Source organism: Mandrillus leucophaeus, unplaced genomic scaffold, assembly GCF_000951045.1.
Source record: "Mandrillus leucophaeus isolate KB7577 unplaced genomic scaffold, Mleu.le_1.0 Scaffold949, whole genome shotgun sequence".
Lineage (NCBI taxonomy): Eukaryota > Metazoa > Chordata > Mammalia > Primates > Cercopithecidae > Mandrillus > Mandrillus leucophaeus.
The window spans coordinates 1,211,583-1,227,139 of NW_012110352.1; the positions used below are offsets into that span (position 1 = coordinate 1,211,583).

The 15,557-nt window shown below is 35.1% G+C and overlaps 1 protein-coding gene across 2 annotated transcripts in view; it reads right to left on the minus strand.

Annotated features, from left to right (window-relative positions):
• Positions 1 to 15,212, minus strand: part of LOC105532315 (chromosome unknown open reading frame, human CXorf57) — an 82,805-nt gene extending 67,593 nt beyond the window's left edge. For both annotated transcript variants that reach the window (XM_011970463.1, XM_011970462.1), the window contains exons 1-3: positions 14,419 to 15,212; positions 4,233 to 4,375; positions 1,320 to 1,512 (exon numbers count right to left, since the gene is read on the minus strand). In XM_011970463.1, the coding sequence (XP_011825853.1) occupies positions 1,320 to 1,512; positions 4,233 to 4,375; positions 14,419 to 15,061 (979 nt within the window). In that variant the 5' untranslated portion in view covers positions 15,062 to 15,212. The remainder of the gene's footprint in view (positions 1 to 1,319; positions 1,513 to 4,232; positions 4,376 to 14,418) is intronic.
• Between the last annotated feature and the right edge of the window lie 345 nt (positions 15,213 to 15,557).

A 15,557-nucleotide genomic window follows, 5' to 3' on the forward strand; every position in this document is an offset into this window, starting at 1 on the left:
TGGGGAAAGGATTCCCTATTTAATAAATGGTGCTGGGAAAATTGGCTAGCCATAAGTAGAAAGCTGAAACTGGATCCTTTCCTTACTCCTTATATTGTGTTTTCTTAGTAAGTCACAGTATCTCTCTCAGTTTAGTTCCTCACCTTTCTATAGCAAAAATTAATGAGGTAATAGACTATATGTACCAGACTACCTAGGTAATAACTTCTTCATCTAGCAAGATCTGACCAATGTCTGCAAGATGCTTAAGATTTTAATAAATAATCATATAAGGTTTTTGCAAATAAACACAAGTTTAAGAAAACAATTAACAACTGCTACCTTTACCTGAATATTCTCTAAGTAATTAAGCTTAATGGATTAGCTGGGGAATTCAGAATACACAGAAACTCAGGTTCAGAATAAAGGTATTATAAACCAAAAACAATATTTAATCTACAATTCTTACAAATGAAAGTGAAAAAAATCACAGTCATATCTAAAAACAATTATTTAATACATTAATTTTAATGGTCCAAAAATATTTGTGATGTCAATATATCAATACTAGTTAGGAAAAGCCCTTTCAAGATTGCAGCAATTGGCAAAATTTGAATACTGACTATAGGTTAGATATTAGTATTGTATCAATTTTAAATTTCCTGATTTTGGTAATTATACTCAGATTATGTAATAGAATGCACTTGTTATTAGAAAATACATGCTGAAATACTAGTGAAGTGTTTAGGCTTAAAGGGATATGTATGATGACTGCCACTTTCTCTTACTGGATCACAAGGAATATGTATACATACATACGTGTGTATGTGTGTGTGTGTGTAAAGATGTGTATATGTATGAAAAGAGATATATAATGATAAGGCAAAGGTAAATGTTGGTAATTGTTGAATATGGATAAAGGGTATATGGGAGTTCTCTATACCATTCTTTCAACTGTTACGTAAGTCTGAAATTATTTCAAAAAGTTAACAGAAGTCCTTTTTAGATAGCACCTCCTAGTAACTGCAAAATATATTCAACATTAACTTAATATTTTATGATCAAAATTAAAATAAAACAAAATAAGTACAACCCAAGTGGAGCTCATTCTTCAATCAACAATAAATATCTCAGATAATTTCTCTTAATAAATGAAATAATAAATAGGTATATTTATTAGGTTATGTGATTGCTTGAAAATTTTATGGACAAAGAAATGTAAAGGTTTCATAGGTTCTAACAGCTTCAGTAATTTTTATGATCTTTTTTCCTAATACGGTACGTTGCCAATTTATATAAACAAAACAGTGATAAGACAACAAATTCATTGAATACTTAACCCATTGTAGAAATTAGTTTGATCTGTGGATCCACGGGGACAGGCTGTATTCTGAATGGATAACTCTTTTTAACAGAATAGTCTTGAAGCAGAAGAACTAAACCAACCCGCAAACTTTTATACCACTCAGGACACAGGGCATTCCACATAATCACTGACACTGTGCCTGAACTGTCAGCAACTTCCAAAAAGGTCTAGAAAGAAAATGATTAAAGCACATACATATTTGTCACTTTTATCTATACAGATAATACATAACATATTATTTGTGATCATTTAGAGTGATGAAAAAACATTTAAATTTTAATTGTTTATTAATAATGATTCAGTTGTCAATTCTGTTAATATTGATAATCTAAAGAGAGTGCCACCAGACCAATGGAAGTACTAAATATACTACTAACTTACTGTGAGACTGTAAACTCTGAGGGCACAGGCCAAACCTTATTTATATTTGATTCTTCTATAATATTTAGCATGGTGCCTTACACAGAGTGATCCCACAATACATTTGACAAATGAATAAGACAAATCACATATTAGAAGTTTTACATGAAAATTTTGACATCATTCTTGGTTATCTGAACTGTTGGACGGCCTTGATATTTATATTTGAGAACTTTAGATAGACATATAATTGAGTGGGCATGATGCCATCAATGCCCTGGTTACATTAATTTATTTATAGCAATATCTGAGACTGGAACATAAGACATGGAAATCATTTCTGAGATACTACTTGAGAAATTATGCTAGCAGAAGGGGCAATGTTAAAACAAGTATGCATTCTTGCTGACTCTGAGTATAGTTAAAATAGAGAAATCTATTGAGGTAGAAAGTATTTGATGGAGTATTTCTCAGTATTAAAATACAGTGACAGACAACTTCAGTTCTGCCTAAACGGCAGTCTGTAAAGTGTTTTCTAATTCTTAATTTCTTCTTAAATAATGATATTATATTCTCAGAACCTTTCTCTAAATGATGAATATACATTTTGGGTAATTCATTCTTTTATGCATTAAACATTCACTGAATCTATATTCCAGACATTATGTCAGACCCTGGAATGAAGAGATGAATCAAACACTGCCCCTAATAATAATAGCTAAAATATATATATATAGGACTTTCTATATGCCTGGAACATAGGTAAATCCTTTACTTATATTAACTAATTCAATCCTCACATCAACCCTGTAAGGTAAGTACAATTAGTATCCCTATTTTACAGATGAGTAAACTGAGGCTTTAAAAGAATAAATAATTTTCCCTACATTATAAAGGTAAGAAGTGGTAAACAGAGCTGAAACTTGAATTCAGTTCATATGACTACAGGGCATGCACTCTTAAGCACTATTAGATACTTCTTCCCTACAGTCAGGGAGGTCACAGTAGAGTAAGATTAGCAAACAGGTATGTGTAACTGGGTTATGCATGCTCTGATAGACCTATGTAAGGGCATATAGTGGGGTCCTGAGTAGCATGTAGTTGATTCTCCCAGTGACTAGGCATATGGGTATACATGGAAAGACTTAAATCAGAGGTAAGCACTGAACTGAATCTTAAAGATGGCTTTGCCAATCTGACGAGAATTGAGAGGAAGAGGATTCTAGGCAGAAGAAACAACATGAGCAGAGGTATGAAAGGTAGAAAACAATTGGCTACCGTTAGAAAATTCCAGGTAGGGCAGTTTGGTTAGTATGAGGCATAGAGAGCTCAGGAAGAGATGAGACTGGAGAGGCAAGCAAGGACGAAATGATGGAGACACAAGGAGGTAGGAAGGCAACAAATAAGGGAGGAAAGTATTGCAACAATGAGAAGGCAAAAGACTATCAGGGAATTACTGAATAATTTATGATATAATGTGCTAAAAATATATAACTGTAAAATATGAATGAAGAATTTTTAGTGATATGAGAAAATATTTAAGAAAATGTTAAATAATACAAAATTGTATGCACAATACGGTACTCATTTTGTAAGATAATTTAATGTGATATATGACAGTCACATGAAATATATAATATATACACATATGCACATATATGTGATATATATGATTAAATAGAATATGATATGTGTATGTATATATATGATATGCTTATATATGTGTATATATGTGATTTACACACACACAAGAAAGAGAATAAAACACATCATGTTAACAGTGGCTCTCTCTGAGTGGTAAGATCTTCAAACAGCTTTCTACATTTTCCACATTCCCTACAATAAGCATGTATAACTTCTATAATAAAAGTTAAATGAAACATCTAAAATAGTTCTTGATATCATAGGAAAATACAATATAATATTAAGTAAGACAAATATAGAACACAAACATATCAAGAAAGTAGAGCTCATGAGCATTATACGGCACAGAGAGTAAAGACAATAAAGAAGTATCACACAGATTTGACAATTAGAGTTACTAGTGAACGATAAGCTAAGGAAAAAAGCCAAGATAATTGTGTTGAGAAATGGGAGGCAAGACAGTAAAAACATCTAGTGTAGACTACTTCTTCAAGAAGCTTACCTGAAGAGAAAGATAGGGAATAGAAGAGTCATAAGGCCAAGGGAGACTATTTTCTTTTCTTTTTTAAATGGGAGACTAGAGTATGTTTATATGTTGGTGCAGAAAGTATAGGTGAGAAGAAAAAGTTGAAGGGAAATAAAAAGGTGGGAAGGAGACCACCTGGATCAGGGAAATAAAGGGCACCAATACAGAAATAATTTCTTTTTGCACAATAAACTATGCAGAAAAATACTTTATAGTATACATTTATGTACAATTAAAAATTATTATATTGAACTTATGAAATGTTATTTAAATGAGCAGGTTATCATACTATGGAGTTAGGTGTGTAAGTTATAATTTATAACTTTAAATTAGCATATGATATCTTATTACTTGTACCTGATATGGTTCAATCATCTTTTTATCAGGTTTTCCATAGTACCGCAGTTTTGATTTATGTAAGATCCTCACAAGCAATGCAGGAAAATTTCTTCTGTTAGTCCAGGTCATTTCAAGGTGAGAAAGGGAAATTATTTTGGTATCTAGAATATAAAAAAGAGGAAAGAAATCCTGTTTAACATGTAATGGTAACTTCAAAGATCTATTTTAATGGTTAACAATAATAGGTTGATCATACCTAAAGTGACTCCTTCTTGCCAGCTAAACCTTGCCAGCTAAGTCTATATACCTCTCTCACATAAACTAAATTTGATCCCTAATATTAACAGCTGAAATATATATAGGGCTTACTATGTGCTTGGAACTTAGGTAAACACCTATATTAACCAACACATTGTTCCACCTAGAATGCCCTCCATGTTACCAAACCATTTAATAACTTTCTGGAAAACCTGGATCTAAATTCACCTCTCTGAAGATATTTTGTGGAAAAAAAAAAAAAAAAACCAAAAAACTCAATGTCATGGAATATGTTTCCCATTATTAAGCACTTATATATTTAATATATAGAAATGGGCCTGGTGCAGTGGCTAATGCCTATAATCTCAGCACTTCGGGAGGCTGAGACCAGCAGCTTGCTTGAGCCCAGGAGTTCGAGACCAGCCTGAGCAACATGGCGAAATCCCCCATGTCTCTCCAAAAAGAGAAAAATTTGCTGGGCATGGTGGCATGCCTAAAGCTCTAGCTACTCAAGAGGCTGAAGTGGGAGGATCACCTGAGCCCAGGCAGCTGAGCTCACTGCAGCCAGGCTGCAGTGAACCATGATCATACCACTGCATTCCAGCCTGAGCAATTGAGAGCCCATCTCAAAATAATAATAATAATAATAATAATAATAATAATAATTGCTTTATTACACATTTTTGTATTGCCTTCATCTCAGTTTCATATGTATAAATTCTATCTCCCCCAAACATGACAGACATGGCCCTGTATCAGAACCTTTGCAATTGCTGTCTTGCCTTTAGATATCCAAGTGTCTTTCTCCCTCCTCTCTTCAAGCTTTGCTCAAATATCACCTTCTCAGTGATATTATCCCTAACCATCCTATTAAAAACTGACTGTTTTACTTATCCTCCATTCCACTTTATTTTTCTACATTGCACTTACTATCTTCTCATATGCCATACAATTTACTTAGAAACGTTTTTATCTGCAAGCTTGCTGGCAAGTTCAAAAACTGCTTAAAAGCTATTCATCATCTTAAAGAATTAATTTGTCATACTGATGTATTCTTCCTTGGATTAAGAGAGGTTCCATCTGCAATTGTCTCCACATTTTTCTCTCTCACAGCCCACAGTCCCAACTATTAAGACCTGAATTTGCATTAGTACCAGTATTTCTTTTGCTAAGGCTCCCTTCATTTCTAGCTTTGTTTACATAATGTTTTACCTAGTCAACGTTTTTGACACAAAAATCCCACTTGTAATTTCTTTTTAATAAGGGATTAAGTGGTATTATATAATTACACCTATACTATAAAACACACACACAATTTTTAGTATTAGGATACTCTGTAATTTTCCTTCCAGATTCTCCCAATAGATTACTATCCTAGGATCACAGGTCCTAACATTCGATCTGATAGAATTAAGTGATTTCATTTTAACGTCAGGTGAATCTCGGATCAGTTTTGAATTGTCTGGGATGTACGTGGAATGCTCTTGATCAATGAAGGCACATACAGCTCCTTTACTGTCTGGAATAAATTCAAGAGCTACCTAGTTGCGTAAAACCAGAGTTCTAAGAGCCTCTGTTTCTGTTATAATTAGGTCCAGAGAGTTAGCTGTAATCAGACATCTTTCTGGTTAGCATTTTTCCCAGTTTGGGTTTTTAACTCACAAACTTCATAGAATACACATTTTATCTCTCAAATCTAAAAAAGAATTAGAGGTTGTTTATAGACAATGAAGAATTTGTGTAAATTCATAGCAATAAATGTGTTCATTATCAAAAAATGATGAAAATAAACTGGTTATTCAATATGCAATAGAACAGTGGTTCTCAAAACGTTTTGGTCTCAGGATCCCTATACATTCTTAAAAAATATTGAAGATCTTGAATAGCTATTTTTTTTTCTTTTGTTGAGATACAGTCTCACTCTGTTGCCCAGACTGGAGTGCTGTAGTGTGATCTCGGCTCACTGCAAACTCCACCTCCCGGGTTCAAGCGATTCTCCTGCCTCAGCCTCCTGAGTAGCTGGGACTACAAGTGTGCACCACAATGCCTAGCTAACTTTTGTATTTTTTAGTAGAGACGAGGTTTCACCATATTGGCCAGGCTGGTCTCCAACTCCCGACCTCAAATGATCTGCCCACCTCAGCCTCCCAAAGTGCTGAGATTACAGGCGTGAGCCACTGTGCCCATCCTGAAGAGATTTTTACTGTACTATAAAGTAGACTAAGAATTTTTAAATGATCAATTCATTAAAAATAACAATAATAAACTAATATGTATAATTACAAATAACATATTTTTTTGAAAAATGACTGTATTTTCCAAAACCAAAAAACAATGTAGTGAGAAGTGTGGCATTGTTTTGCATTTCTGAAAATCTTAGAATCTAGCTTAATAAATGACAGGTGGATATTCATATCTTCTTTGATATTCAGTTTGCTTTTATGTCACATGTCATTTAGCCTCTGGAAAACTACACCGTACACTTGCGAGAGCATCAGAGTGAAAAAAGGTAAGTAAAGCCTTAGTATTGTGAAAATAGCTTTTACCTCATGAATCCTCTGAAAATGTCTTGGGGCACCACTAGAGGTCCCTGGACCATACTGTAAAAATCATAGCAGAAGAATAAATCTAAGGAATGTAGAAGGAATAAAAATTAAAGCTAAAAATAATGAATCGGAAAACACTATACCACAATAAAAAATAGAATTGATAAATTCAATTCTCTAGAAAAATTAATGAAAATGTAAATCTTTGGCAAGTCTAATCATGAAAAAGAAAACAAAAATGTAACACTCAGAATGTAAACAACTATACACACAAAGAAAAATTGTTAAAAGATTATTATGTATGATTTTATATCAATAAATTTGAAAAGATCAGTGAAGTGGGTAATTTCTTAGAAAAATACGAATTACCACTATTGCCATAAGAAGTAAAAGAAAACCAAACTAGGTCTTTACCCATGGAATAAAATGAAAAAAGTTTATGAATGATGGCTTCCAAAACCGGCAGCAGGTTCACATGGTTTTACAAGAAATTCTAACAAATTTCAAAGAACAGCTCTTTCCTTGAGCTATAAATTGTCCCAAAGCCTAATAAAATATAGAAATTGTACCACTTCACTTTATAAACTTAGAATAATCCTGAAAAATTCCAACAGAAATAGTACAAGAAAGAAAACTATAAATCAAAAATCAGTTATGATGGCAAAAATCCTAAATACAATACTTATTTAGAAGCATGCACAAAGACAACTGTGCCATGATCAAGTGGAGTTCTAAATATCTTCTCTTATTCAGTAGGGATATATTATATATTTTGAATAATTCTGGAGACTGAAACAGAGATGTAAGTTTAAATAATTTTGTTAAAACATTAATACATGTACTATATATATATATATATTTATACACACACATACCTACTATGTACCCATAAAATTTTTTAAAAAACATTGAGTAACAACTAGGAGACTAGAAGAATACAAATATAATGTATAATTTCCAAACTACCAGAAGAAAATTTTAATCCTGCAAAAGTAAAAAAAAATAAGGTGGCATATGGTAAACATAAAGTAGAATTTCAAGAACAGGTACAAACATCATTATTCACATTAAATTTAGATAAATTAAATTGATCTCTTAAAAGAAAAATAATTGGTTTGGGTCAAAAGGCAGTCTTAGCTATATACTTTTTAAAAAAGACAACCCTAAAACGAAATGGAAATAAAGGGATGGAGAAGCATACACTAAGGCCAGTGGTTCTCTTTCTTTATTTTTTGAGACAGTGTCTCACTCTTTTGGTCCAGGCTGGAGTGCAGTGGCACAATCAAGGCTCACTGCAGTCTCAACTTCCTGGACTCAGGCTCCCCCCACGACACCCCCGCACCAAGTAGATGGGATTACAGACACAAATCACCACGCCCGGGCTAAGGTATTTTTATTAAAGACGGGTTTCACCGTGTTGCCTCGGCTGGTCTAGGCTGGTCTGGACCTAGGCTGGTCTCAGCATGGACTCTGAACTCAAGCAATGCGCTTGCCTGGATCTCCCAAAATGCTAGGATTACAGGCATGAGCCACCGCGACCCGCTTGCCAGTGGTTCTCAAAGTGTGGTCTCTGTACCAACAGCATTGTTACCAGCAGTGAACATGTTAGAAATGTAAATTCTAGGGCCCTACCTCAGACCTAATGAATCATACACTGGGAACGGTGGTCAGCAATCTGTATTTTATCTTGTTTTATTTTTGTATTTTTACATTACTGAATTACTGTAGTCATTTTTGAAATAATTACACTTCAGCATAACGGCCTTTCTTTAGTGTTTTCCATCTTTCAAATCCATTAAAAATACGACAAAACTGATTTTAAAAATCATGTTGGAAACTAGATGTTGTGATAACTTATTGTGCATAAATTCATTTTGATTACATAATTTCATGTATTCTGTTTAGCTTTTTGGGGTCTTCTCTGCCATTTCAAGTGAGAATTTTACTGAGACGGTAATATCTTTAAACCCTTCTCTTTTATTTTCATGGCATGCAATTGGCATTTCTTTTTTGCTTCGACATTTGAAACATACTGCCTTAATAATTTCTTTAAGTTTTGGTGTATTCTTTATCTTTGCAACCTTTTCCAAATCTTTTTTTCTGCTTAAATGTTTTTTCTCTGATTTTTGTAAGTGTAATTTGAACTTGTCAGTACCTGGATGCTTATTTGTCTCCAATTCCCATTGCTCATTTTTGCATTTTTGCCCCATCCATTTTTTGCAGTATTTCTTGATATTATTTGTGAATTTGTAAAGTTAAGAATCACTTAAGTTATTTTTCTGACTGGCACTCTTGAGGTGATATGCATGCCTACTCACATTTGGGTATCATTGTCCTAATATGCTACCAAAAAGACTGTGAAAGTGGCAAACATTACTATCAGGAAAAATAGAACTCAAGGCAAAAGGGAAAAAGAGGCAAATTCCACATTGATAAAGTGTAAAACTCAACAATAATATATTAATCAGTTACGAAATTGCACACGTTATAGTAACATCTAAAGCAAAACCTTTTAGAAATATAAGGAGAAATAAATGCAGCTATCCTCATAGAGAGAAGCCAATATTCCTCTGAGAAACGGGCAAATAAAGTAGATTAAAAATAAGGATATGGAATATGTGAATTACATTTTTAAAAACCTGGTATAATAATAAACTTTAAACCTAATAAACAAGCTTTTTCTGAACTTTCAGAGATTAAAGAAGCAAAAAAGAGCCGGGCACAGTTGCTCACGGCTGTAATCCCAGTACTTTGGAAAGCTGAGGTGGGTGAATCAACTGAGGTCAGGAGTTCGAGACCAGCCTGGTCAACATGGTGAAACCTCCGTCTCTACTGAAAATACAAAAATTAACCGGGTGTGGTGGTGTGTGCCTGTAGTCCCAGCTACTCAGGTGGCTGAAGCAGGAGAATCGCTGCTGGAGAACCCGGGAGGCGAAGGTTGCAGTGAGCCGAGATCACGCCAGTGATCCAGCCTGGGCAACACAATGAGACTGTCAAAAAAAAAACAAAAACAAAAACAAAAACAAAAACAAAAACAAACAATAACAACAACAAAAAAAAGAAAGAAAAGAAAAGAAAAAAGAAAAACAGAAATGCCAATTGCATGCCAAGAAAATAAAAGAGAGGGGTTTAAAGATATTACTGTCTCTGTAAAATTATCACTTGAAATTGCAGAGAAGACCCCCAAAATTGGAAAATATCAGTGAAATTTAGACTCCAAAAGGCTAAACAGAATACAGGAAGGTAATGAAAGTATATAATCAAAATGAATTGATGCACATTAAGTTATCACAACATCTAGTTTCCAACATTGTTTAAATCAGTTTTGTCATTTTTTTTAATGGATTTGAAAGATGGAAAACACTAAAGAAAAACCATTGGGCTGGAGTGTAATTATTTCAGAAATGACTACAATAATTCAATAATTCAAAAATACAAAAAAAAACCAAGATAAAATAAGAAAATATAAATAACGAGTAACAATAAAATCTCTATACTTCCAAATCTGGGGGTTGCAGCCTAAGCAATATCCATGGGAAATTTCAGAATTTTAAATGCTTTTGGAAGAAATAAACAAGCAAATATATGAACCAAGCATTTAACTCAAGAAAGTAGTACAAGAAAAATATGAACAAAGGAAGTATGTAAAAGAAATTAAAGATGATAGCAGAAATTAAGTGGAAAATACCTCCTCACTATAGATTTTGTTATTAGTAAAACCAAGTGTCTTAAAAGAAAGACCAACAATAAGACTGATAAACTTCTGACAAGGCTCACCATAAGAAAAGGTGAACACACAAACATGAGGATTGTGAAAAGAGTCGTAATTGACAAGATAGGTCAAAAAACATAGATTACTACGTACAACTTTCAGATCTAGGTGAAATGAGATTTCCTAGTGAATTATCAACTCTAAAAAATGGGCTCTTGAAAAACCATTATTGGTTTAATCATTTTATCTAAAAGAAATTGAAAAAGAGGCATCCCCCCACAACCCCCAATCCTGGTCCAAGACAACAGGTTCAGATAGTTTTAGAGAGGAATTTTACTAAACCTTTAAGGAACATATAATTTCTGTAAGCACAGAAAGATGGACAAGCTTTCCAGCTCATTCTACTAGGCTAATATTAACTCCATATAAAAATTGCATTGAAAAAGTACTCTCCCTGCAAAAAACAAAAACAAAAACCAAACCTATAGACCAAATTCACTTAAATAAGCAGATGTAAAAATAATCATGACCAAGTGGGAAATCAAAAGTGGCTCAACACTAGTAAAACCATCAATTTATTTCATTCATTCCTTTATTCAACAAATACTGAATGCCTACTATGTGCCAGACATTGTTCTAGCTATAAGATACGGCCCACAGAAATGAAAAAAAAAAAAAAAAAAGAGTCGTGGATCTTATAAAAATGTAAGAGGGGAAAGAAAAACAGCTAAAGAAAATAATTTCAGAATGCTATGATTCTAGGAAGATCATTTGCAGGGTGGTATAATAAGAATAAATGGGGAAGGAAATATTTATTTAAAAAGCTCTTTTAATATGTTTTTATTTGAGTTGAAACTGGAAGGTGGGAAGAAACTTTCCAGAAAGAGGAAAAAGCAGGTGCAGGAAAAAGACTGGAGGTTTGAGGATCAAAAAGAAGGCTGGCTGCTAGAACAAAATGGTGGAGGAGAGGGGTTAGAGATTAGAGAGGTGAGTAAGGGATTCTGTAGGGCAGGAGTCAGCAAACTATACAGCCCACAAGCCAAATCCTGCCTGTTGCTTGTTTTTGTAAATGAAGTTCTATTGCAACACGGCCAGACCCATTTATTTACATACTGCTTGTGACTGCTTTCCATATACAATGGCAAAAGTGAATGGTTGTGACAGAGATCATGTCTCGGAAAGACAAAAAGATTTACTGTTTGGCTCTTTACGGAAAGTTCGCCATCCTCTGGAGTACGGCCTGCCTTACAGACCCCGGTAGAGTTTGGGTTGCTGCCTAAATGCAGTGGGGAGCCATCTGAGAGATTTAGGCAGGAGGGTGTGGCACAGGCTAACTTCTATTTTTAAAAGCTATCTTTGAGGTCACAATATGTGCTACCTTTCAGATAGGCTACTGACCAGGAGGAGGCATGAGGGAGACTTTTGGGGTAACAAGATACAGAAATGTTCTATATCTTGAAGGAAGGGAGGTGATGGTTACACAGGTACATATATATGAAAATTTATCAAGCTGTATTTTTAAAACTTTTTTTTTTTTACTGTGTACAAGGTAAACTGTAATGAAAAGTTTCAAAAGCACAAACGTGTGCCATAAACAAAGTTAAGAGAAAAAGAACAGAATGCAAAAAAATAATTTGCAGTATATAGCAGACAAAATTGTAATACCCATTAGCAAAGGAATCTTATAAATTAATTAGAAAAATATCAAAAGATATATTTGAAAATAGTAAGATATGGGGAAATGGGCATTCTCATATGTATGTTGGTGAATGTAAATTAGTACAACCTTTTCAGAAGATGATCTGTCTATATCCACAAAATTTTTTAAAAAATTAAATACCTTTTAAGCCAGCAGTTTCGCCAGAGGAAGCCGTTCAACAGCAATACTTGAACATAGTAAACAAAAATATGTGTGCATTCTAATGATGCTTAGCATTGTATTTAATACTAAAACAGTAATAAGTGCCTAAAACTATAAATTAGCTATTCACATGGGCATGATTATAGAAATTACAGCACACCCATGCTATGGTATATTGTATGTACAGATGTACATGAAAGATGCCTGAAATATGTTTAGTGGAAATAGCAAATCACACAATGTGACATTGATTTCTTAAAAAAAAAAAAGAAAAGAGAGAGAGAGATACACAACAAACTGCTGACAGTTTGAGATTTTTAGAAGAAAGGTGAAGGCACCAGGGAAGGTGAAAGAGGTCTTTCACTTCTCCCTAATATTTTATCATTAACAATTTGAAACATACAGCAAAACTGAACAAATTTTACAATGAACATCAATATGCCCACTTCCTAGATTTTATCACTAACATTTTACTATACTTGGGTGGTATATTTCTAACACAACATACTTTTAAATATACAGATTGGGTTTTATTTTGGCATACATACATTGCCTTTTGTATTATAAATATGGTTTTAATGAATGAATAGATATTATGACAAAATACATTTTACAAAGTATTAATCCCCTCAACTTTTCTTGTAGGGCACCAGTTTTTCATTTACATATTCAATTCTAAAAATTAAAGTGATCAACATTTAGAGTAGTAATGCACTAGTGCCTTATTTCACGCTTGAGATAAAATAACTCCATTTTTTCATACCAGAAATAAATAGCTATCTTGCTTTTTAAAATTTAGTTATTTAAAACTTCCTTGCCTACACATTTCTATAACATATTTTTTCCTCACAACTGGATGTGACTATAATTGCATGGTTTTTGAGCCAGTTATCCTTTTACTTTCAAGTTTGTTGCTCTTACACGTCACAGTAAGATTATCCGTGATTTAGCATTGTGACAACAACATTGCAAAAGGGACTGAAAAGCAGTAATGTAGAAAATTACAGTCTTTCTCCTTCCAGTACTTTCTCTTATTTTGTTTTTTTGCATTTTATTTCTTTCTCCATTTCAAGCGTGTTCATGCCTACGGTACTATCATTCCCCTTAATTTCATCTGTTAGAGAAAAAAAACGTATTTTAGAGCGGTTGTTGATGGCAAGCTAGTGTTTTCAAGCTAACTTCCTAATTCTGATAGAGAAAAATTGAAGTTCCCAGATCAGTACTCTTTGTGGTGAGTAATAAGAAACAAGAAAATGAGAATGTCAAGCCTTCCATAAAAATCACACAGTTAAAAGGTGGTATTTACATGACTGTTACACGGCGTTTCAATCAATGTAAAGTATTAAGGCATACATCACGAAACATCCTTTTTGAATGAAGATTAAAACATGCAAACCCGCAAATTTTTACAATCTTTATGCTAACTTCAAATCTATAAGCTCTTCAACCACAACATACTATTTCCACAACTGGATTGGGGGTAAAACTAGGATTAATTCCACCACAAGCAAACATGTAACGAACGTATGAGGAATACTGACTCCCACATCAGTACATTTGCCAGACTGAATTTTAAGATGTAGTCAGACACACTTCCTGAATTGGCCACTTTTGCAATCAAACAAACAAACAAACAAAACACACCAACAAAAACCATGGGCTGTGCAAATTTCATTGAGCATCCCTTGGTCGTTTAAGAAAATTTGTCTAACTACCACTCCTGGCTTGCAATTAACAACACAAAAGCATTTTCATTTCCTTTCCCGTTCACGCAAGCTGCTGAAAACTATTTTTTAAAACCCTCTGCCATTCTTTCCACACACTTACCGCTAAAGTTGTGTTCCTCAGGTTGCTTGTCTGTTAACCAGATATCACCATAGGGATCTTCGTTATTCCACAGCGCCAGGTAATGACTCTTCCCGCCTCTTAAAGGCCTCTCTGGTTTCTCCTGGTGCGCTCTATTTCTGAAGGGAGTTTCTAAAGAAATACTGTCTGAAGTCTCCCCACAGTGGACGTTATCTATGCACAGGATCCCCTGGCCTATCCTTTTCTCATTGTAAAGACATGAGACTCTGGAAATTCTCATTTGTATGCCAACTTTAAGAATATTTTGATATACGAGAGAGTTCAAGCTGGGGTCCAGGTAGCACTTCTCCTGGTACACCCCGTCTGAGATCGTCACATCATAGCAATAAAGGGGAGGCTTGGGCACCGTGTCCCGTGGCTCATCCTCTAACAGGTACCTTTGGACGGCCAACACAGTTACAGGCACCACCTCCGAGGGGGTGACACACTGGCGAGGTGAGTCCATAATCTGCTCAAGAACCTTTTGGATCCAGGACCTGGGCCCTTGGGCACCAGCTCTTCGGATCACCCCTCCAGGGACCCCAGCCCGATTCCTCTCAGGGTTCGGCCAATCTAGCCCTGCATGTGAGGGACCAGCCTCAGGCTGTCCTGACTCACCAGACATTGTTGGATAACTGCGTACCTGCTTCACTCCCAAAAGCTAGTTTGCCCCTTCCAAAGCGGAGAGAAATAAAACCGCGCGCTTTCGCGACGATCGCTACTCTGCCCCTGCTGACAGGCAAAGCTCCGCCCCGTAGCGAGGCTGCAAAGACTTTACGCTTGCGCCCGCCAGCACTCCCACCCCGCCCCTCGCTCAGTGCGCTTCCGACTCCAGACACTGTTACTAGGCAGTCACAGGCGCGAGTTACGTAGCAGGTCGTCGGACCTTGTGCCCGCCGGGTTGCCGTCTGGGGGAGGGATGACAGGGGACGGGGAGGGGGAATCGGTGGTTGTCATGGTTCTCAAAGAGGGAAGGGGAGGAGCGCTTGTGGCTACCCTGGAAAGGAGGATGCCTAGAGGCAAGGGAAAAGAGAAAGTGGCAAGAATCAGGGTGCAGAGTCAAAGCTCAGGGTTTTAGGGGTTTGGGCTTTGGGCCAGGAACAGAAAGTAATTTAGAGTTG